The sequence below is a fragment of the Gossypium raimondii genome, chromosome 3, assembly GCF_025698545.1.
Source record: "Gossypium raimondii isolate GPD5lz chromosome 3, ASM2569854v1, whole genome shotgun sequence".
In the NCBI taxonomy this organism is placed as follows: Eukaryota; Viridiplantae; Streptophyta; class Magnoliopsida; order Malvales; family Malvaceae; genus Gossypium; species Gossypium raimondii.
The window spans coordinates 49,589,956-49,602,473 of record NC_068567.1 but is presented as its reverse complement, the minus strand read 5'-3'; the positions used below and the strand labels follow the sequence as shown (position 1 = coordinate 49,602,473).

The window sequence follows — 12,518 nt, the reverse complement described above, 5'->3', positions numbered from 1 at the left end:
AGGCGGCTCAAATATTGATCAGAACGGGGCATGAAGTAATCAGAGCAGCTCAAACATCGATCGAATGGGATATCAGATGGTCTTCTTGCACAGAATCAGCAGGAAAGGGTATGCGACATCTTGGGGCATCTATAGAGTATGGTAGATCTCCTAGACACATGTCAAACCCAGAAAGGTCTTCAGCAAGTTTGTACAGAGAAGTTCAAGCTACGTTATCTGGGGCACCCAATCCTTATACCATTTTTGTTATTCTTGGAACACTTCATTCATTACCAAGATATGCATTCCTAAATCATTTTCTTTGTTATCCATCTTTATTATCTTCGAGAATCTATTCATTTCAGAGCCATGCTCTAAATCAATTTTATTCCTACCCATTGTTATGACCTTTTTGCAAGCATGTTGCATTAGAACAATGATTAATGGACTAATAAAATTTTCACAAGGGAAGTTTTGCATATTACTCTAGAAGTCTCGAATAATATAGGAACCTTAAATGGGACTATTGTTCGAACGCACCAAGTTGGAAATCGATAAAGAAGAGTCTAAATTAAAGACTATCCCTTTGAGTTTTTCTTGTCTAAAACATCGATTGATCAAAATGGCAAGATGTCGTGTTGGTGACAAAGCTTCAATGAACAAGCAAGCAATGATCACCGAATAACAAGAAGAAGTTGTTCTTGGAGAAAAGTTCTTCATTTGTACATGAGCATTTGGTACAACACCCTGGGAATGGTGTAAGGGACCAAAAAGTTTCACATCCTCTATCCTCGAATTGTGATAGCAGAGGATTGAAAAAAGGTCAAATCTTTCTACCCTTGAGTTACAACGGGAAAAAGATGGTTCAAATTTTGCGTCCCAGTGGATCAAACTTAGAGGTTTACAGTGTGGGGCAATCTGACTAAGTGTTTCTTTGGAGACGCCAGCTGAGCAAGAAGGTGTTATAACACATTAGTGATGAACCCTTAATAAACTTGGAGTAATAATAACCCAAGCGTTAAAATATCATTTTCATGACATTCTGCATTCATTCAAATGTCATTCATACATGTCTAGTTAGGAGTATTTGATTCATTCTGATCATGACATCCTAATCACTAGGCATAATTAGGTTCATAAAGTTCATTATACAGGTCATGTTCCCTAGAGAACAGACCAGTGATGATAACAGATCTTGCCTTCCTGCATCGAAAGTGAAGCAGATCAAAGACACCAACCTCGCCTCCCTCGGAGACAGTGGAGCAGGTTGAAGATTTCAGGTCTTGTCTCCCTAAGCAGTAGTGGAGCAGATCGAAGATGGCGGATTTTACCTCCATGAAGTTGCGTGGAGTACATTGAAGCGATAATTCTACTTCCTCAGGCGACAATGGAATAGATTAAAGATTTCAGATCTTGCCTTCCTGCATAGACAGCGGAGCAGATCAAAGATGGTGGATTTTACCTCCCTGAAGTTGCAGTAGAGTACATTGAAGCCAGAAATTCTACTTCCCTAGGCAGCAGTGGAATAGATTAAAGATTTCAGATCTTGCCTTCCTGCATAAACAGCGGAGCAGATCAATGATGGTGGATTTTACCTCCCTGAAGTTGCAGTGGAGTACATTAAAGCCAGAAATTCTACTTCCCTAGGCAGCAGTGGAATAGATTAAAGATTTCAGATCTTGCCTTCCTGCATAAACAGCGGAGCAGATCAAAGATGGTGAATTTTACCTCCCTGAGGTTGCAGTGGAGTACATTGAAGCGAAATTCTACTTCCCCGGTCAGTGAGTGGAATAGATTAAAGATTTCAGATCTTGCCTTCCTGCATAGACAGCGGAGCAGATCAAAGATGGTGAATTTTACCTCCCTGAGGTTGCAGTGTAGTACATTGAAGCCAGAAATTCTACTTCCCTGGTCAGCAGTGGAATAGATTAAAAGATTTTAGATCTTGTCTCCCCAAGCAGTAGTGGAGCAGATCAAAGATGATGAATTTTACCTCCCTGTGGTTACAGTGGAGCACATTGAAGCCGGTAATTCTACTTCCCTGGGCAGCAGCGAATAGATTGAAGATTTCAGATCTTGTCTCCCTAAGCAGTAGTGGAGTAGATCGAAGATGGCGGATTTTACCTCCCTGAGGTTACAGTGGAGTACGTTGAAGCCACCAATCCTATTTCCTTGAAGTTGCAATGGAGTGGATGAAAACCGCAGATCTCATCTCTCTGAAGTTGCAGTAGAGCAGATCACATCAGATTTACCCTTAAATTGTAACAGAACAAGTTGAAGCTATAAGTCTTATCCCCCTGAAGTTGCAGTGGAACAGACTAAAAATAGTAAATTTTGTTCTTTTGAGAAGCCACAAAGTACGAATCCTATCTTCCTGACGTTGCAGTGGAGTGGATCGAAGCATTGGTTCCTATACTTCTGAAGATGCAGTAGGAAGGAATGATGCTACCTGAAGAAAGAAGCACTGAATAAGTCGAGGCTTAGTAAGACTGGGCACAATTGGGCTTATAGTCTTTGCTCTGTTCCCGTTACACGACAACGAGCAAAGAGGGGCAGCTGTAATAAGGCCCAATTGGCCCAGACCATTACAAAACAAAAATAAACTAAACCTTGGCCCAAACCCAATAAACCAAACCTAAGCCCAATACAAACCCTAGCCCAAAAACGTTAAAACTTCAGAAAACCCTAGGCAGTAGCAGCAAGTAGCCACCGCAGTCTCCAGTCGCCGCAAGTTTCAGCCTCCACGCGTGGCGTTTCTCCGCAAACACCGCTCCTCAAGCACGTACCTGCAACAAGCGAAAGAGAAGAGCAAAAAAAATCGGGCCAACAAACAACCGAATAGATTTGTTTGGATTTATTTTCTTTCCCATTTTCGGCTATAAAAGAGCCGATTAAAATCTGTAAAAAGGGGGGGAAGAGACTGAAAATACAGAGAAAATTAATACGAGAGCAAATCGATTATTCATTCATTGAGTAAAAAGACGGTTTCGACAATTCTTATTTATATTCATTGAGTAAGCTAACACCTGTAAATACACACCTTTGAGAGGTCTTCATTGTTTACAATTTTTCTCTTTGTAATTAAAGAGTATACTTAAAGATTTTGGGTAAAAAAACCTTAAGGGGATTGTAAAGAGTTTCTAGTTGAGCCAAAAAAAGTAAATGGTTTTAGTTTAGAAATAAAAACTAAAAGGGAGGATCTATATTAGCCTTTGAGAAAAAATATGAATTGTAAGGTTATACTTTAGTCTTAAAAGGTATCAATTTTATATAGTGAATTGGAAAAATCCTTGGTTGAGGTATATCAAGGTAGTGGAGTAGGCAATTGGCGTCGAACTACTATATATCGATTGTCCAAACTTTTCTCTCTTCACTTTATTTCTTTAGAAAAGTTAAATCCCAAATCACCCTTCACTAAATTTTTGGGCTAACTTTTGTTATCAGAGCTTGATCTCTATCAAAGGTTTAACCACTAAGAGCAAAGTTTCAAGTCCAAAAATACCAAATGACATTTGAGCCAATGTCAACAATCATGCAAGAAAGCCATTCTATCATGTATCATTCACTCCTAAATGAAGAAAACCACTCCAATCGAAAAAGCAAAATGAATTTTTTTGTCCAAACATTTGATTATGGTGCTTGGAAGATTATCTCAAATGGTCCATTAGAGATAACCAATATAACGATTCGACTTTTGCTGGTGTCAAAAAATACAGTTTCGAAACCCCATCTTCATAAACCGAGTGTGTATGTTTATAATTGAAAGATTTACTGAGTTAATATAAAAATATATTAAAGAATGGTTAGGAAATTAAATCGAGAAAATCACTAATTAAGCTCAAGGACTATTGGAACCATTTAGACATACTTAAAATGTGTTATAAAACTTCTCTAAATGGTTTTAAAAGCTTTAAAATTATATTTTTAGCATAATTGTCTATTTTGAGTCCAAATTCAAGGAAATATAAGTTTTCAATATTTGACTTTTAGTTTTGCTTATTAATTAGGTCATTTAATTACTTGAACAAATTTAATTCATTATTTGAAGGTTGTAGGAAGGGTTCAAGCTAGTTAAAATAGAGTTTTCACTTAGTTGCCAATTTTCAAACAGAAAGGAGTTCTAAATATTTAAAGTTAAGCTTTGTTTGATCCAAGTAGATAATGTAATTTTTAGTGTAATTAGTAAATCTAGGTTCATATGGGATATAAACGCATTTGTATGAAAACATGTTTGATATATGTTGCATGTACCTTATATCTCAATTGCTAAGTATGAATGCCATATTTTCATATTTTAGGACACTTAGTATGGTATTCACAATTGCTTTTTGCTTAAACAAAAAAGTCACTGAGTGATTTTGAGATTCAAACATGTTTGTATTATGTTCTTTTGTCGTTTATACTTACTACATGTTTATACATTTGTAAAAATATGTTTTTGAGGTTTTAGAATTGTTTGTATAGACTTTAAGATTATTTAATGTATAGACTTTAAGATTATTTTATACAAGGGATCAATTCCCCATTTCAATAGGGATCAATCCCACCTGCTTAGAAATGTCTTGTTTTTTGTGCATTTTGTTCACAAGGGATCGATACCCTCAAGCAAAGGATCAATCCTTTTACTTTTTGGGCAATTTTCAATACTTCAATCTATTCCTAGGTGCATATAGGAGTGTATGGTCAAGTCACTATCTACCATACTAATTATCTTCTTTTTTAACATTTTTTGTAAATCCCTAAATTAAACACCCATTTATTAAGTTGAAAACGTACCATGTGAAATTGGAGGAAAAGCATTGAAGAAAACTCATTTATCTCTAGTATTTATGAAAATATTTTTACATAGTAAGAAAAAAATCAACAAGGTGAAAAAGAAAACCTAGAAAAGAAAGAAAAATACCATAATGAAGCGAAGGTGGAGAGAGAGAAATTATGAGGAAAAGAGAAAGACAAAAATAACTTTTTGTAGGAAGTATAGAAGAAACGTTTGTTTTCCTTCCAACCTTAACGTAGAATGGTTTATTTTTAATATTTCTTTCAATTTGCTTTGGCTTCTTTAACTTCTTCACTAAGGCTCCCTTTGGATTTCATCACATCTTGGTGAGTTGGAATTTCAAAAATATTCTATCAAACTGGAATTTAGTATTGTTTAGATAACCTCCAATGAGATGAGATTGGTGATGAACCAATTCCAACCCTCATCCTCATTCCTTTCTTGGCAAAATTACACAGGATTTATCATAATGCCAACCTATCCACGTCAATAATACCCGTTTGGCTATTGACGCATAATCCTTGAACTTTGACTTGTCAATATGACTTGCCACTGATACTATAAGACAAAGAATGACCCACCATATAAACCCAAAAATATAAGGAAAAAAAAGGGATCAAGATCATCACTTTTATTCTTCTATCATCTTAAATCTCTCATTTTTCTCCTCGCTCCTTTTCTTATTGATCTTTGGTATCAACATACTTCAACTATTTTTGGTCAAAAATCACCCAAAACATCATTTTTGTTAATTAAAAAAAAAGCAATCAATAATAAACGATATGTGTCTTGGTTTCTTATTTCTAAGGTTTGCTTCTAAATCTGAAATCCTAAAAGTTTATGAAAAACAAAGATATCATGTCCCAGTCAATTGTATTTCCTTCTCCAATGCAATAAAAGAAATAAAATCTATTGTTTTTCGTTTTTATCATTCTACAGTTTTAATTTTTTTTTTTCCATTATCTGAAGTCTGAACAGTAAATAAAAAACGTCAAAACCGAAATCTGTCCTCATAGATTTTAGTTCAATGTAGTTCTACTTGATTTCTTCAGCCCCAAAAGACAAGATCTAAACATGCTAATAAAAGTAGCCAATTATGCCACGACAAAACTTGAGCAACATTGACATGGAAAATTTATTCCCAGACATTTAGGAAACGGGGGTGTTCATTTTCAGCTTCATCGTCACCATCAATTACCCAAAATTATAAGTACAATTTGAGTATATCATTCTGACCCAAAAAAATGAGAAGAAGTATATTGTTTTAAGTACCAACAATCAAGAGTACTAGAATGCAAAAACTACAAAATATGGGATTGCAACACCACTCTACTGACAATGATATCTGAGAGCAGATGGGATCCTTTTTCAAGGTTAAGGAGAACAAAAATGACAACCCATAACGGATGAAAGACAAAACAACATAGGGAAAACAGAAACACGCCGTTGACTATGGTGCCTGACTGTCTGGAACAAATTCTTCAGACTGGCTATCAATGGCTTGAGAGGCTGTTAGTTTAGCCTTCTTGTAACTGCTTGAATTGCGAAGGATTGCATGCAAGGACATGCTCTTTGGGTTAGAAGATCTGCTCAAAACAAAGAAAGAAAAGAAAGAAACAATAATATGATATTCAGAACACGTGCTACTGCACAATAGAAATGTTTGACATAAATAGATTTTGTTCATACTTTTCAGTGTTATCAAATGAACAAAGAAATGAAAAGCCGCCAAAAGAAATTTGAAGAATTCTTTCCAGAATTTTGGCATTTCAATATGCATTACCGAAAGATCTTTGCCCTAATCCAAAATCAATGCACAATGCAACGGGAACAAGCTTCACATCAATGAGCTTAATTTTTGGTAGCTAAGGTTGTATAAGAGAGACTAGCTTTAACCATGTGAAAGGCTTGAGTGCATGAGAAAAATTATAATGGTAAATTTATTAACATAGAACGGGTATTCAATATTACCTAAACCTAAGAAAGTGTTTCTAAACCATACATATAAAAAATGAAACAAGTATATCATAAAATAAAGAAATGAATGAATTTATCGATGTTGATCCAGCTTACCCTGGTTTTGGTTTGTCTCTTCCACCAGCTTTTTCGCATTTTGAGTTATAAGATCCTACATCAAAATTCAACATAAACAGAAGAAACTATCACCTATGCAATCCAGATCACAATTAACCATAAATAAAATGCTGCAATAAAACAACAAGAAAATGCTAATTAAGTTAAATCTTCAAATTTGTTTATCTATCAAAAACCACATGTGAAAAAAGGTAAAATAACCCTATCATATGCAAACAAACAATATCAGTTAGGCACTTTGAAGAAGAAACACATTAACATGAGCAAATAATGATTCAACGTGTCAATGCATAGAGAGTGGGTTTTAAGAACTAATAAATCTGTGAGAAAGAATATGAATTACCATTTGGTGATGAACTGCCGTTCACATGACTGTTGCCTGAAGAGTCGGATGATGATGAACTATCAGATGGAGTTTTCGCGCTGGAATCCGAATTGCCTATTCCATCTTCGTCATCAGAGCTCTCCTTATCATCATGCCCAAATATTGTACCTGTGGTACCCAGTAAATTCTTCTTATTTGCCAAGTTGTTTCCAACTTTCCTGCTATTACTTTCAATAGCTTTGGCAATATCCAGAGGAAGTCGATGCCCATTACCTCCGTTCTTTAGATTAGGAGTACTTTTGGGTGTTTCCAAGGCGGAGCTTGATACAGCGTGAGGGTTATTTTTCTTTAAATCTCTTGATGACCTTGAAGAATTGACGTTAATGGGCCCCTGAGTACTTTTAGGTGTGGAATCAATTTTGTCAGATTTATTAGGTTGCAGAGGTTCTTTTGCCGCACTTTCAGAAATGGTCAAAAGTGGCTTATTAGATTTAACATTGGAGCTACTTGGTTCAACCTTCGACGAAGATCTTTGAGATTGGATGGAGCTAGATTTGGCTGCTTGAGCTTTTGCTTCCTTGCCTTGATTCCCATTTAACATTTTTGAAGATAGTCCAGGTTTAGAGTTCTTTTTTCCTTTCACCACAGTTTCCACTCCTGTTTTGCGCGCAGCCTTATCAATGATAATCTTACCAGAATTAACAATTTCATGTTTCTGTTGGCTTTTGACCCTTCCATTTCCACAGGGGTCGTCAATTTCATGATTATCTACACGAGTGCTTTTAGAGTGATCTACACTGACAACATCTTCAATAAGCCTTCCGTCATATTGTGGTTTAATTGTATCTCGATTAGATCCCAAATCTGATCCATTCAATTGCACAGCAGAGTTTGAACCTAGCATCACAGTCTTCCTTGTGGATTTAGATGAGGCACTCACCTCACTCACGTTATGAACTAGGACTGTTGGATCCCGGTGATCAACATCATCCTCTCCTTCCAATTCTGGAGGGGCCACTACAGTAGAACTTTTCTTCTTTCTTTTCCTTGGTCTGTTGTCCGTTTTTTCTGCATTTGCTGGACCATTTTCGCATTGCTTCAAGGACTCCAGCACATCCTGAATCACATCGTCAGCTTTCACATCAGTAACTGAAGGCGAACAGTCTAATTTTTTCATTTTCGATTCCTCTTTTCCATCAGTTTTGCTGCCTTGCTCAGCATTATCACTCAAATGGTCACCATTCACAAAGGTAGGACGCTCGACAGGAGATAAATCACTTGCAGGACCTCTATTATGTACTACATCTACTGCTTCTGTCCCTCCAACAGGATCCTTACTCTTCTTGTACTTCCTTACTTTCTTGGAAGACTTCTTAGGTTCCACAATTTTCTCTTCCAGGGTACCACTTTGATTTCCATGCCTTGATACCCCAAATTCTTTCCGGAAATCAATTCCTTCTTGTGAAACAGGTGCAGGATGGCCATCCACAAGGCTGGAAATCTGATCATATGAATCTCTAGCCTTTATTGCTGATGCAACATCCGGTTGGGCTGCTTCATTTTTGCTTTTCAAGTTGCCATCATTGGTATCATCCATATCATTGTAACCTGCTAAAGTCGGTATTAATACTAGAAAAGGTTATTTCTTGTGTATTATTTCTATTAATCCTATGGTTGAAATGGAAAAGATTTTTTTTTGGGGACAGGGGAACCGGGGCTGTAAATTAATTGCATATAAGTGGGAACTTACCCCCCGAGTGGGGCACTTGATTGGTTTCACTAACTTCCTGCATTTTCATTGATGAGATCAGACCAGGTTCAGATATTTCTCCACCTGCAGAACGTTTTCCAAGAAAAGAAACTGGATCACCTTTACTGCCCAAATCTTTGTCTTCAATGGCTTCTACAGCCTGAAAAGTTTCCACATGAACATCTTTTGCAGCAGAGACTTCACTACCTACTTGACTAGGATTTGATTTTTGCCTTTTCCTGTTCTTCTTCTCACCGCTTGCATTGGCGGTCGACAAATGGTTTTGTTTTACCGATTTAGCATTCAAGGGGTCTACGACAGCCCTCGTATTTTCCAATTTCTGACCTAAAGTACACTCAGAGGTTGCAGTATTGAGATCAGTAGCGTGTTCTCCATTTTCTATTAAAGAATTGTCATTAACATCTTTCTTCTCGGCTTTGCGCTTTTTCTTTGATACAGGCCGAGATTGAAAGGAATCTTCTTTTGACTCATGTTCCCGGTTCTTGTGAGCAACATTTTTATGTTTATTAGTTTCCAATTCAGAATGTTCTCCTGGAAGGTTTATTCCCCCATCAGCCATCTTTTTCCTAGCAGTTGACCTTTTATTTCTGTCAGAAGACAAACTCCGAGAGGTTTCATCCACATGAATTTGGCTTCCCAGATTTGCATCATTCAAAGCCAAACTTGGTCCATTATGAATCAAATTTTCCTCAAGTACACAGCCTGAATCCAACGCATCTTTCCCAGATTCAACAACTAAAGCACCATTTTCTTTAGAATCATAGTGGATGGCATATTTGTTTCTCTGGGGCACTTGATTTGTTTCACTAACTTCCTGCATTTTCATTGAAGAGATCAGACCAGGTTCAGATATTTCTCCACCTGCAGAACGTTTTCCAAGAAAAGAAACTGGATCACCTTTACTGCCCAAATCTTTGTCTTTAATGGCTTCTACAGCCTGAAAAGTTTCCACATGAACATCTTTTGCAGAAGAGACTTCACTACCTACTTGACTAGGATTTGATTTTTGCCTTTTCCTGTTCTTCTTCCCACCGCTTGCATTGGCCGTCGACAAATGGTTTTGTTTTACAGATTCAGTATTCAAGGGGTCTACGACAGCGCTCGTATTTTCCAGTTTCTGACCTAAAGTGCACTCAGAGGTTGCAGTATTGAGATCAGTAACTTGTTCTCCATTTTCTATTAAAGAATTGTCATTAACATCTTTCTTCTCGGCTTTGCGCTTTTTCTTCGATGCAGGCTGAGATTGAAAGGAATCTTCTTTTGACTCATGTTCCTGGTCCTTGTGAGCAACATCTTTATGTTTATTAGTTTCCAATTCAGAATGTTCTCCTGGAACGTTTATTCCCCCAACAGCCATCCTTTTCCTAGCAGTTGACCTCTTATTTCTGTCAGAAGACAAACTCCGAGAGGTTTCATCCACATGAATTTGGTTTCCCAGATTTGCGTCATTCAAAGCCAAACTTGGTCCATTATGAATCAAATTTTCCTCAAGTACACGGCCCGAATCCAATGCATCTTTCCCAGATTCAACAACTAAAGCACCATTTACTTTAGAATCATGGTGGATGGCATATTTGTTTCTCTTTTTAGTTTTCTGCTTTTGCTTTAAAACAGATGTAGCCACAGAAGCTTGTAGATCTTCAGATATTTTGTCATCTCCAACATCTTTCGACTGTACCTTTGGCCTTGACCCCGTGTTGGTAGCAGGGAACGAAACCTGATTATTACTATCAGCTGTATGTTCAGCTTCCTTACACAAATTTTCTGAGTTTTCTTTGGTGGAATTGCTAAAACCAAACTGTTGAGATGCAGAATTCTGTTTTGCATGACAGACATCTCTGTCTTGCGGCAAAGGTGCATCATTGACATTGGACAATCTTTTGGCAGTATCAACAGGTAGAAGATCAACAACATCAACCGAATAATTATTAATTCCGGTGCCGAAGCAGGATACAATGTTGCCAGCATCAGGTTCAATGGAATTATGATTTTCCCTATGCTCTTTAGCACTCGAGGCATCAACCGAAAGAAACCAACTCCTGCTCACTCCACCAAAAGCACTTTTCACAAACATGGAATCAGAAAGGTGATAAAGAAATCCTTTGCGCTTTACCTATTCATGTTAACAAAGCCATGTCAATGTAAACTTTAAATCAACAATAAGACATCCTTAACAAGTAGCATCATAACAGTACAAGATACAGCACCAACCTTTAACGCATTAATCTTTATCTCCCCAATGTTGGGAAAGCACAACGGGTGTTCATACAGTATCTTTTCTGCAAATCAGCAGCACATAGATATTACTAACTAAAACAGAACTTTACATCACTTGATCTTAAAGATGAAGTTGATACGTCAGTTACTAAAAGTTGATAAACTAAATTAAGATCAAAATATGTTAGACAACTAGAACCAGTGACTATTTTTGAGAATGATAAAGCACAAGGAGAAATAATACATAACTTCCATAACATAACTATATCTACATTCTACATATCAAAACAATGCACCATTTCTTCCTGTTCAAGCATTCTAGAGGAATTCTCAATGGCTACAACAACTTCAGCACTTCAATTCACCCAATTTTAGGTTAATTACAGGGGAAATTTTAGATTTCCTATTCAAGTTCTGATCCTTGAGGTCTCAAATGGATGAACACTCTGAACTGGTATTGAAAAATAAACAAAGTCTAAACCATAACGTTGCTTTAGTACTTTAAAGAAGATAAATTTGTATCCTCCAAAAGCAAAGAATGAAACTTTACTTAAAAAGACAAATGGTAAACCAAAACACCAAGAAATCAAAGATGAGAGGGGAAAGGGAGAAAGTCATACTTTTAAGATCGGAAACGGTTTCGGAGTCGGAGACGATCATGGCGAGGTGAGTATCAAGGTTGGTATCAATGAAAATACTGTGGTAGACATCGGAACAACCGCAACCGGAGGTGGAATCCGGCTTTTCCATTTCCTTTTTCAAAGGAAGACGGCGACCTAGAACCGGGGAAAAAAAGGGTTTCGAGTTTTAAGTAGAAAAGGAAAAGGAAGTAGAGTTTTGCGGAATGAGGGGGGTTTTGTTAGTGTGGAAGACGAACAGACTTTGGCCTAAATGGCGGCATGCGAAACAAACTAACTAGAACATGTTGAAGCCTGTCTTGTCCTTCAAAACTGAAGTAGTGAGAGTGGGCCTGTTTTTATATTTGAGTTCCAGATTAGTAAACTTAACCCATATAAATAGGAACTGGGTTAGGCTTCACCTAATCTCCATTTTTTATTATTATTGGATATATCCAAAGTTATACAAAATAGTGAGAAATATTTTTTTTATTTTTTTTACACTTGAATTCCTTGTCGTGTTATTTAATAAATATAATGTATTTTTAATTTTAAAATAATAAATTTAAATTGATTATATTTTTAATCATTTACCTTAAATATATTTCAATACCAATTATACTAAAGATAATAAAATACTAATTTTCATAACTTGTTTTTAATTATAAAATTCAACTTCCCATTTTCTAAATACTTGGGTAAATATAATCTTATATAAATAACAAAAGTCAAAGTTTC

The 12,518-nt window shown here is 36.5% G+C and overlaps 1 protein-coding gene across 2 annotated transcripts; it reads right to left on the bottom strand.

Annotated features, from left to right (window-relative positions):
• Nucleotides 1-5,904: 5,904 nt before the first annotated feature.
• Nucleotides 5,905-12,102, bottom strand: LOC105794567 (hypothetical protein). 2 transcript variants are annotated; one of them, XM_012623804.2, is made up of 6 exons: nt 11,784-12,102; nt 11,158-11,225; nt 8,926-11,059; nt 7,194-8,786; nt 6,830-6,884; nt 5,905-6,342 (listed from the first exon to the last, which is right to left on the bottom strand). In XM_012623804.2, exons 1-6 carry the CDS (start codon nt 11,911-11,913, stop codon nt 6,207-6,209), a joined length of 4,116 nt encoding a protein of 1,371 aa, XP_012479258.1. In that variant the 5' UTR covers nt 11,914-12,102; the 3' UTR covers nt 5,905-6,206. The 2 variants fall into 2 exon arrangements, with proteins under 2 accessions (XP_012479258.1, XP_012479260.1); XM_012623806.2 differs by having other exon boundaries at nt 7,194-8,783; nt 11,784-12,101.
• Nucleotides 12,103-12,518: the final 416 nt, after the last annotated feature.